Source organism: Bactrocera oleae, chromosome 6, assembly GCF_042242935.1.
Source record: "Bactrocera oleae isolate idBacOlea1 chromosome 6, idBacOlea1, whole genome shotgun sequence".
Taxonomy (NCBI): Eukaryota; Metazoa; Arthropoda; class Insecta; order Diptera; family Tephritidae; genus Bactrocera; species Bactrocera oleae.
Window position 1 is genome coordinate 44,247,844 of NC_091540.1, and position 12,157 is coordinate 44,260,000.

The 12,157-nt window shown below is 35.4% G+C and overlaps 1 protein-coding gene across 1 annotated transcript in view; it reads right to left on the reverse strand.

Annotated features, from left to right (window-relative positions):
- Dnah3 (dynein heavy chain 3, axonemal) overlaps positions 1–12,157 on the reverse strand; it is a 118,874-nt gene that overhangs the window by 68,931 nt on the left and 37,786 nt on the right. The window contains exons 31-37 of the mRNA XM_036372440.2: positions 11,803–11,996; positions 6,589–6,791; positions 3,239–3,426; positions 2,426–2,596; positions 1,683–2,273; positions 1,483–1,597; positions 280–710 (exon numbers count right to left, since the gene is read on the reverse strand). Of these exons, the coding sequence (XP_036228333.2) occupies positions 280–710; positions 1,483–1,597; positions 1,683–2,273; positions 2,426–2,596; positions 3,239–3,426; positions 6,589–6,791; positions 11,803–11,996 (1,893 nt within the window). The remainder of the gene's footprint in view (positions 1–279; positions 711–1,482; positions 1,598–1,682; positions 2,274–2,425; positions 2,597–3,238; positions 3,427–6,588; positions 6,792–11,802; positions 11,997–12,157) is intronic.

A 12,157-nucleotide genomic window follows, 5' to 3' on the forward strand; every position in this document is an offset into this window, starting at 1 on the left:
GATCTCAGCAATTGCAGTGGCAAACGAGCTACCAAAATTGCTGTAATAACTGAACAATTTCCAAGCAACTTTTCGTAGCAACAATCGTTATGCATACAACATGCTACATATTGGCAGTACATCACTTTAACCGTACCAGCAATACACAACACACAAGCGCATGCTTGCTTGTTGTTTGCCATTCCTGAAATGTGCACTATACACCCCTTCACTTATACCCCTCCTACACTCCTTCACCCTACACTCCGTCCTCCGACATACAGTCATTCGTTCACTCACCAGCTGTGCACTTGTGCGTGCCGAAAAGTTTACAATGTTGACGAGATTTGTATGCTTAGGCAGTGCATTCAGATTGCTTGTGATGACAGCGCTCTTGCCGGTGCCGGTGGGTCCAATAACCAGCATCGGATAGGATTTGTTGATACAAAACTCTTGCCAATAAGTAATTTGACCGGATTCCTTTGTCGGCACGATGAGCTCACTGATAATCGCACGTTCGGGAAATATATTGGCGGTGGCGGTGGGGTCGTCGGTGGACTTCTGCCAGGTCCACCAGTTCTCCACTTCATCGAAACGATAGTCCATGAGCGAAAGTTTCTCAGGAAACATTTGACCTCGATTGAGTGAGAAATATTTGGGGCGCGGATATTCCTCATTGGCACCGTAGAGTATCTTGCGGATAAGTGTATCGAAATGCTTCTGGCCATTAACTGAAATAGAGCAGATTATAAAAGTATACATTTAGTGTGTGTTTTGATAATAAATATTTGCTGGATATCTGATAAGTTTTCTCTCTCGAAATTAAAAGTATCTGCTTGCTAGAAGCATCAACGAAATTATTCAGGAGGTAACGACTTCCAAGATACCGTTAAGGTATTTGGCTAAGGGGTGAATCACGCAAATGGGGCCACTTCTGTATTTCAACTAAAATTGGTAGGTTGATTGAGTACAAATAGGAGGCACTTGAAGACCAGACCCTCAATCGGCGGCAGTTGCCATCATTCTCACTGCGCTCCCATTACGAAGATAACGAATTAAGCCTTATCCACCAACCCAATGGATTTGATAAAATAACTGATTATTTTCCCAGCTCACCAATGTCTTTTAAGTTCTTACATTGGTAGCCGAATAAGACATCCCGTCTTAACCAAAGTAATATTTTGGCGTTTCACTATCCTCCGGGCATGCTGTACATTCTGCCGACTCCATTTTTACCAATTCAAATGTACTCAGCTTGGATATATGCAAGCTACATATGTAAGTGATTATGGGAAGAGTAACATCGCTTACTCTCTCAAAAAAGATAATGCTCAAAGTTTCCTCAAAAATTCCCCAATACAAGACAGACTGATTTCCTCGAACAGCAGATATGAATTTGACAGAATTACTAATGCTGCGATTATACAACAACAAAAGTGACAGATGAATATGAACGAAGGACAGCGAGCGAATAAAATTATTTATAAAATATAAGAAAAATACCTGTTAATGCAGATCCATAAGCCCAGGCGAAGCAAAAGAGAAACATTTGCTGAAACCAAACTTGATTAAATGTTTTGTGTTTGTCCAAAAAATGAAAGAAGAAACGTGAGAACATCTGCAATTTCGAAAAGAAAAGAAAAATCAAATATAAGTACAAAAACATGAGAATGCAGATAGATTTATGATCTAATACGACAAACCTTATACTGATACATGGGTGACGGTTCAACCATTTGTTTGCATTCTTTTAGTATAGCCAACGCGGCTGGAATTAACCAGTCAACCATATCATCGAACAGTGTCATATAGATCTCATTTAGACCCACGGTTTCAATTAAAACATTCAAGAAACTCTTATGAAATGTACGCCAACCCAGTTGTGATGGTTCCATATAGATCATGCCGCAGCGTGAGACAGTAGCCGGTGAGGCCTGCTCCAAATCGGCTGGTTCGAACATCATATTCATTGTTTTGGTCATTTGTATAATTTCACCAGACATAAGACAAAGCTTTTTATTATCATCTAAGACGGTATTTAAATTTTCAATCCACACGGCATCGACGGGTCCATCGAAGAACACCCAGTGGCGTTCAGTGGTCGGCGCGGTGGCCATTTCACGATAAGTTTTCGCCAACACACCATCATACCATTCGTGGGAAACCGGATCGAAGCGACCATACAACTGACCCATGGTAATGGCTTTCGGATTTATTATACGATAGTTGACGGGAAATTCCTTCAACGTAGCATCTGGATCAAGACTAACACAGCGCAATGCTACAGCAAGCATCTGTGAAAAGAATATTTGTTGGAAATCAAGCGAGATTAATCTATAATTGGGTTTGATATTTGTAAGATCATTTCATGGATTTTTTTAAAATTTGCTTGGCGTCCGGGTTCCTACGAGTGTCCGGTTATGTGCTGTATCAAAACTCTAATCACCTGATAAGCCGTTGTCTTCCCACCCATCGGTCCACCGACGATCATCAAGCCATGCCGCACGAGCAACATTTCGTAAATTTGCAAGATTTTTTCGATAAACCATGGAGTTGGTTGTAAATTTTGTTCCTTCAGATTAATATGCAGCCATTTGAGGATATCATCGCGCTTGGGCTAAAATATAATATAATATTTTTAATTTAGAAATCTTTTTTTTTTCAAATATTGTCTGCTTTGTGAGAAAGAAAACATCATAAATATTTTTAATTTTTTTCTGAAATAGGTATAACCTACAATATCATCCCTCAGCCATTAAACATCCTAATAAGGTTTCCCATATATAAACATATGTATATATAAATGATCAGAATGGTGGGCTGAGTCGATTTAGCTATGTCCGTCTATATATGTAAAGGGTATTTTTTTAGAGGTATAGAACTTTAAATTACAATAAAACAACGATGGATGAGATAACGATCTGAAATTTCGCTCATGTTCTTTTTTCCCCAAGAAATTTGGCATGGGTTATTATCCAACAACTACGTCAAAAAATACTTTTTATATACTCATACTCATTATACGGTATTATTTTCTTTCTCTGAAAGTATCAGGAATTGGTTAGAACCCCTCCTTGGTTGTTCATTCGAATTGGAAACCGATATTATCATATTATGCAGAATTGTTTGATTTAACAGGAAATAGGATTATCATTAATTTGCTCATCACCCAATATCCGTATAGAATAATTCATGTATATTTTACATTTAATTAAATAAGCGCTTCACTGAAGCTGTATAGATAAAATCTTCTATTTACCTCGGGCAGTTCGGTACCAGGGAATAAATCCATGTAAATTCCAACGAAGAGCGAAACATCTTGTTCCAAGAATTTCGGCAAGTTCACGTCAACAATGGCGCGCAACACAATTTGCGCTTCGGGCAATGTGGTATATAGACGGCGAAGTGAAGCTGAAGCCAGCAGTACGGACTTAACAGCGCGCATACCTGTAGAAATGATGTCAAAAATGTAATGAAAAAATTGTTTAAAATACGCATAATGTAAAGTTTTTCTCATTGTTGTTAAGAAAAAAAGTAGAAGAAACTTAGACGGAAAATAAACTAAACATTCGTAAATAAAATAGAGTTGTGTGCAAAGTTATTTGGAACAAATAGTTCTTATCGAAAGAATATGCATTAAATGTTAAGCTTTAAGTTGAAATAATTTTCATTTCACTCTCCTTTTCAGCGGTGGTCTGCGTATCGCGACACTTCGATACTTTTGAGTATAAATTCCAAATCAGCGTTAACTTTTTGGCACATTTTCTAACTCCTGTGGATTTTCTTAATATTATTTTTTTCTAAATAAAACGTCAGCAATTCCTACGTGATAATGCCGCGAATGACAGTAAAATTTATATTCTACTACAAACATATGCACAATCTACATACATATTTGTATGGGTAACACCCACAAAAGTTTCTCTCCAATTTCGGCACTTCTGCGAGGCGTTAACATTCACAAAATAAGTTTTTCTATTGAAAGCCAAAAATAAGATATCTATCAGTATTTGCGTACATAAATCTAACCGTAATTGAGTGAGTAGGTGCCACCGCTGCGGCTATTTCGCCCACTCACGCAAATGTTGCTGTCAAACTTGTGAATTAACATTTTTTGGCAGGCGAAAACAACAACTAAAGCAAATCAAATGACATTCCGCAATTTCTTTTTCACATTTCGGCAATTTATCAACCAAAAGTGCTTTCAAAGTTGCTATGTAAATGCGCTTTCAATATGAAAACAATAATAGTGTGAAGACTTTTAGTAGAGGGTTCTAAGGGTCAATTAAATAGGAGTATTTTGAAAAGATTTCTTTGACGTTTACAGCGATATGAAAATGCCATTTTGAAGTTTGCAAAAGTTTCCTAGTGTGGTTGTGGCTATTATATTGTCTTCCAATCATTCTGATATTTTGTTTAATAAAATAATAATCTACAATTTTTAACTACGTGTGAAACTTGAAGCAACCGAAATTGTAGAATTTCCAAGGTTGAGAACACCACCTGGTTCTGTGGAGTGCGTTAAATTTTAAATATAGATATTAGTGGAAAGTTATTTGTAAGCCAAATATCCATTTGTTTTGGGTTACACAAAGATTTAAATTTCCCTGCTTAACTTTGAACTAACCATCGAATCTTAACATTGTATTTCGAGCTTCGAAATCTAAGAACAGCTAATAGAAGTTCAGTGTTATAAGCTCAAAAATCCTATAGATTGCTTTAAAAGCTATGCCTTATTATGTGCTACCAACTTGTTCTTCATGGCGCATTTCACTATGTCAAATTTAATGGAAAAACTAGTTAACTAATAAATTAATAATTATTTAATATGTCGAAAAAAATATGCAAAAATAAAAGAGCTGTCAATATCAGCTATGGTCGCTATAAATTGCTATTTAGATAAAATCAAATTTTTTCATTGGCATGACTGTTACTGTCATTAAATTTGGTATAGTGGAAACATGTGAGGCTTATTTTGATGTGAGGTTAATTTTTATCAAAATCGGTGGAAGATATTTTAAAACGAAACAAAAAGCTGCATAGAAGTTATATTACCGTTCAAAAATACAAAAGGTTCCTTAGAAGATCTTTCATCGGCCAGTCTGTATGGCAGCTAAGAGTATATGCTATAGTGACTCGATAAGAACAATTTCTTCGAAATTTCATCATTGCCTTGAGCAACAATCCATGCCAAATTTCTTGAGGATATATAGCCAAATGAAAATTTTATGTACATGCACCTAATTCGTTCAGTTTGTATGGTATATGCTGTAGCGGTCCGATATCGACATTTCCGACAAACGAGCAGCTTCATGGTGAGAAAAGAATGGGTGCAAAACATCCGATCGATATTTCAAAAACTGCAGGACTATTCGTGTATACATATACAGACGGACGGACATGGCTAAATAGTCTTAGCTAGTCACGCTGATCATTTATATATATACTTAATAGGGCCTCTGACGTTTCCTTTCGTGTATCAGAAACATCGTGACAAACTTAATATACTCTGTTCAGCGTATAAAGATATGTCCAAAATCACTAAATATCATCCACGCCATTTAATTTATATTGTTTTTTGCTGGATATGAATGTTTGCCTAGATTGAGTATATTTCTTTAAGAAGAAAAGAGTAGTTCCAATGGGATAGGTAGATGCATCTAGGCCTTTAGGGGCCGATTATGAAACCACCGGCAGCAAATCTCCTCACACTATCATGCCCTCTCTGAACCATGTTGGAGGATTAAATTTTACAGGCCATCTTAGGAGTTGTATACTGTTCGATCCTAAACACGGATAATCTTTTTAGCTTCAACGTTACCCCAAATGACAAAAACTTCAGCAACGCCGATACAACACATTTAAATCTTTTGTAGAACACTAATTGTTCGGATATGTGCCCGGGACAAATAAGGCGTAAACATTTCAAAACAATAACCTACTTTTATTTTAGACATCTTTTGAAACCATATTTTTTCTAATATTTTTTCAAAGAACGGAACACATTCGCTACCGTTCAAGCATAATAAAATATTCTGAAGAGTAGAAGTAAAGAAACCAGCACTAACGGATGTATTTGAGCGGATGACGTGGAGCAAACGAAAGGAAGGAAGAAATAAAGGAATAATGTCACAAAGCAAATCATCGCTGAGCGCGCATTTCCGCAATCTCATCTGCGACTATTCATGTATGTACTTCCATTTTACAATATTTTCTCCACTTTCTCGCCGAGAATGCAACACTTCACTGCAACTTGTCAGTGCAGCACCATTCAATAATAAAAAAAATGCATACAACATTTTCGAGAACTCTTTCGCTATTATAAGTGATAAGTGTCTTTCAACTATGTACATATGTATGTACATACTCACACATAGATACTTAGTAACTTATAGACATACATAGGTATATACATTATTATGTACACTTGAAAAGCATTATCGACAATAAATCGAACTCATCGCGGACTGAATTAAAGAATGGTTCAGATGGGCAGTCAGTCGTACAACCTCTTCCTAATAGTTCACATGCCCTACACAAACACGCCAACATATCTCATTAAATTCTGACATATATAGCACGTATGTACTTATATAATTTTTGACTTACCGTAATCGTAGTGTGATTGCGATGATAACTGTTCGGAACACAATTTATATGTGTGTACAATTTTTTGTGCCAGCATTCGCGCCTGGTCGAAACCGTTCGAATAGAGAGTGATTTCGCCAATCATGGCATAGTCAGGTACCATCATGGCCACCGTGCGGAAGAGCACTTTCAAATTGTCTGGCAATTCTGTGCGGCCAGCATAGCTGCGGGAGAAATGAAAAAAAAAATATTGTTTATAAGTATTTATGAGAGTGGATTAAAAATCGCGCAATACTTGTAGTACATATCGAACAATAAGTGGGCTCATATGTACATAGATATTTAATACATTTATTTTTGATATTGAAGGGATAAAAATATATATAATGCTATACGCTACGACTACATATATACAAGGACAGTTCGATAAATCACGAACCATGGGGCTATTCTTCAATATTTTATTTAATTAGTATTATAATAGCAACAAAAACTAAGTTATTTTTTGATTCCGACTTTTGACCACATATGAGGTTTCACAGTATACGATTTAAGTGATCTGGCTCTATTCAGGAGACGTGTGCCTCGGTTTTTTGTTTCATTGTACCAAGAACAAGGCTTCAGGTCGTAGTGTTGCCATTACTCATGCTTCTGAGAGACATAATGTGTTCTGCGAAGTTTTTAAATTAACAGTTTTATTAATCGAGAAATTCCTTAAGATCTCGAATGCAAGAGTTGCTGTCAAAAATATATTATATAAAGACTAAAATCGCCTCTGGACTTCCCATATAGTCCCATATAGACCAAATTGTCAACATGCATTTAGGTACCGAAACTTGGAAGATCGCTGATAGTAAAAGCTTCGCCTCTTTTCTACATCACTGTTGGTGATACCAAAATCGGATATATTGTATATATAAGATGATATTAAGTTGGAAAAGATTATGGGCTCATCCTAATTTTGTATTGAGTCGAAAAACTTAACTTCTACTTTGTAAAGAGCTTTCACTTGAATAAATTACAAATATTGTCGTTTGACAACACACACTCACTTATCAAGCTACTCTCGTAGCAAACAGCCGAAATAGCCAAGTGATCAAATCAAAATTTCTAACCAATGAAATTATTTTCGAAAAATTAAATTATGAGTTTACAATTCTCTTTGAGGTTATACTCGTGTATACATGTTCTTCTACGTGGTTAAATCTTTCAATATAAATCTGTTATATAAGTATATATTATATATATAATATATCGAATTAGTTTCACTTTTGTCAGTTTTTGTTGTGAATAAGAAAAGCCTGAATTTGTAGAAATGTGTGTGTCTTCATAGAATGGAGTAATGCGAAGTGTTTGTGGTCAAAGACTTGCCGAACACCTAAATTCTATTACCGCATGGATTGTCGGAGCAACAGTTTCCCCCTTGAATTACTATCATCTGCAAAAATTGTGAAAGTAAATTGAAATGTTTACCGAACTTTGTTCAATTTCAACTGTTTACGAAGTCTGCTTAGTTAAAGTTTCCTAAGATAAGCGAGAATTGCTAAAGAATACAAAGAAATGCTAACGTAGCTGAGTGATTGTGTAAGTGTAATATTATATATATGTATGTATGTATTTGCAATTCTTCGAATAACGAAGAAGCTTTAATTTCAGTGAAAATAAATTGTTAGGATTTCTCACAAAGTTCTGGTTAATAATTATGGCGTGAAAAGCGAAAAAGTATAAGTTGAAAAATAAAATATTTGAAAGCATTAGGAATGATTTCAGTTGTGATTATTTTCGTATTTTCGAAATGTATCTATTACATATGTTGTATACGAGCAGAGTGTCTTTGATTAAAAAAAAAATTTTTAATTATTCTTTAAAAGCTTCTATTTCCAATGCACTTTTTTCTAAACGATACAGAATTAGGTATTCGATATTTTAATAAAAGCTTGAAAGACAACTTTATAATATCTTCAAACAAGATTATACAGACATAGATTACTATTTCTGTACTGTTAAGTAAACATTAGGTTTTTTGAGTTAGACCATTTTTCTAAATATATTGATTAGGGTGGGTCAAAAAACAAATGTTTTTTTTTTCGTTTCGTACTCTGAAAAACTGGTTGATGGAAATGCTCTAAGAAATGCTTTCCAAGTATGAACTCTTAGTTGTATGATCTTATTATCATATAGAAAAATTCAGAACTCACTTCCAACTGCTTGAAAAAAGCAAAATTCGTTTTGTGAATTTTGTGGGAAATGGAATGCTCTACAAAATAGTCTCGTACGGCTTGCTGCGAGTATGAATCAGTATTAACGTTAGAAGTTTGACTACTTTAAGGCAAATTTGTTCTTTTTCTTTTGAATTTTGTAACTCACTGAAAAATAATCATTTTAAACTGCGCAGCTCATGGTCTTGTTGGAAATTTTCTGCTCTGCAAAAATAGGTTTACGAAAAAATCGTATGAGACCATTTTGTAGAGCATTCAGTTTCCAACTACATCCAAAAAATATTTTTTTAAACAGTTGGAAGCGAATTTGTTAACAAGAAAAAAAATATAAAACTGTTAAGCGGACGACCTTCCCGTTACAATTAGGAGCTCATGCTTGGAAATTATTTCTTAGAGGTGTCTATAAACCAATTTTACAGAGTATGAAGGGAAACAAACAATATTTTTTTGACCTACACTAATATATACATATACATATATATATTTTTTTAAAGTTTGGAACTCCACACCAACATTAAAAGGCAAGTATTTTACTCGCTTTTGAATGTGTATTCAGTTTTTCATACTAAAAATATTTTACTGTTGAAAAACTATAGAATTGGTTAGACAAACTATTGAGTATGAATGAATGAAGCAAATGCCACAAATATCCACTAATTGATGCATTCCGTACCAACTGTCTCCCAGATACTACAAAACGATAAATATGCGTTTGGGAAATCTATAATAACCCGCTGGGGCAAAGGCAAATAGCTCTTGATTACACAAATGGAAAGCGCAGAAGAACCCAAGCTAAAGAAGAAGTAACCCAACGGGATACTTTCCAAATTGTTCTACTTGATGCTCTCCCACGGAGACATATGATTTGCATCCCAGTGTAAAAATGTTCTATGTCAGAGCTGAAAATAGCTTAGTAACTTGAGAACTAGTATAAATAAATGGGTTTTATTCTTCAGAAGATGAGTTATAGTTACAGGTTTTGGTGTAATGAAAATAAATTACAAAAAAACGACTAAAACAAGCTCCCTCGAAGCCTTTACGAAGAGAATATTTTAAATTAGTTTTCATTCCATTTCTTCTCTACAGGGCATACTTAAGATATACATACATGCTCACTGCATCTTACTCACTGACAACTGAAAGTGCTGTGGTTACCACTCAACATGATGTCCTATGCCGCCGCTTTACATACATAAAAGCATACAATATTTACGGCAAATATGCAATATGTATATGATTGTCAAACCCATTGGGTAGGTGAAAAACGCGACAGTGGTCTCCGCAAAACCGAGTTGTGATCAAAGCGCGTGGGGCATCTGTTGCGATTGGAACAATTTGTGTTTGTGAATATTGGCTCGCAGTGTGCTTTCCTTGTTGCCAATGCAATATGCTAACAGCAACAACGCATGGATCGCTCATACGACTGGCCCACACACACGCGACTCGTGCTCGTGTAAGAAAAATAGAGGATGTAGATGGTATGCAAATGTTTAGAGCGTTGCATAATCGATAGTACAACAGTAAACGGCACGGCTGGCAAACAAGTCTGGACAAATACAACAACATTGGAATAACCACAATAGAAACAAAGGTGGAAAAAATGGTTAAAAAGAATCCAGCCAAATGGTTTTGTTACGCTTGATATTTGGTAATGGAAAAAAGTGTAGGCATTTGAAAAAAACCTGTGGAGTAACGGTCACAAAATCATTGGCGGCAATACATGCTGCAATACATTAAATAGGTGGAATGTGGTGCCATTAAAAAGGAGAAGGATTCTCTACTTTAAAAATTATGTTAACGAACTTTCTAGTATGAGTCTAAACCAGAGCCTGACTCGAATATAACTTTTGAATAAAATGAAAGATGTTGTACATGTGTTCATATTCATTCGTGAAGCTGATTTCGATGACCATAAAGAATTAAGTACAAAATCCTAGAGAAATATCTGCTCTAACAGTTTATTGAGACCATCAAACCAAAAACCATTTCAGGTACATGTCTTTATAATCAAGAAAAAGATGAGATGCCAGAGAGACAAAAATCACTAAAGCCAAAACTCTGAAGTTATTTTTATTATTTACACTTAGTCGAACTATCGATTTATTTGAAAATGGACTTCAACTTCGTAAGGCAAAAAATTCTGTATATTCTATTAAACTATCTTTATTCTTTAACAGAGTATAATAAGTTCGTTTGGAAACGAGGAAGATCTTATAAAATTTATACAAATGATCAGCAAGATGAGCTGAGTCGATTTAGCCACGGTCGCCGTCTGGCTGTCTGTTTGTATATACGCGAACTAGTCCTTCACTTTTTGAGATGCAAACTTGAAATTTTGGGCACGTGCTTTTATCCCCAATAAGGCGCTCATTTGCCGGAACCACCGATATCGACCACTAAAGCATATAGCTGCCATACAAACTGAACGATCGGAATCAGTACACATTTGTACAGAAAACCTTTTTACTTGACCAGATATCTTTGGAATGGATTATTGTTTAAGGCAAAGGTTCACTCGCCGAAGAAATTGTCCAAATCGAGTCACTATAGCATATAAAAACTGGCTACTATTTGTGAAGGGTATTGTTGCTTTCTTGCAACCGAAATTTGCGTTATTTCTTTGTTTTGTGATAATTGTGTACCAATTTCAGGTTTCCATTTTTTGAGATAATTATAGCCAAACACGTAGAAGGTAATAAAAAATAGGAGGTTTAAAAAGAGTTTAAAAATATAGGTAAGTTAAATTCGTCCAGAAAACCATTTAAAGTATTGAAGGCGCCGCAGAATAGCAGATATGGCATAGCATATAATTTTTCGATAAACTCGTTGCAACTACGAATGAGATTAATAAAGTATACAGCTGTTGACAACCACAATACGACTATTTAGCACATGAGAGCAAGGATAATACCATTACGTAACTACTACGCATTTCCTACCATACATCTATGAACACATACATAAATACACATATAAAAACAAAAACAAAAATTAATTTTTTCCGCGCAGCACTTACCCGGGATTCATTGTTATGAATATGGAACATGTGGGATCCAAGCGTAGCAGAGTGTCTTCAAAAAAGAATTTCACCACCTTGCGGCCAATAGCGCGCTGGATGGTTAGAATTTGCTGCGCCACCACCGATAGCACCTCCAATTCGATACGATTGAACTCATCGAAACAGGCCCAGGCGCCAGATTGTGCTAAGCCCTAAAAAAGAAATGCGAAAAATTCAAAAACAAAAACAAGGCAGAAAATACATTCAAAAGCAGTCAAGTCAAAGGAAGGATGCTAAAAAATACATAACAATTGCAAGAAAATATGTATGGGAGTATGTTTTTGAATGTGTGTATAGTGTGAGTGTAGAGTAT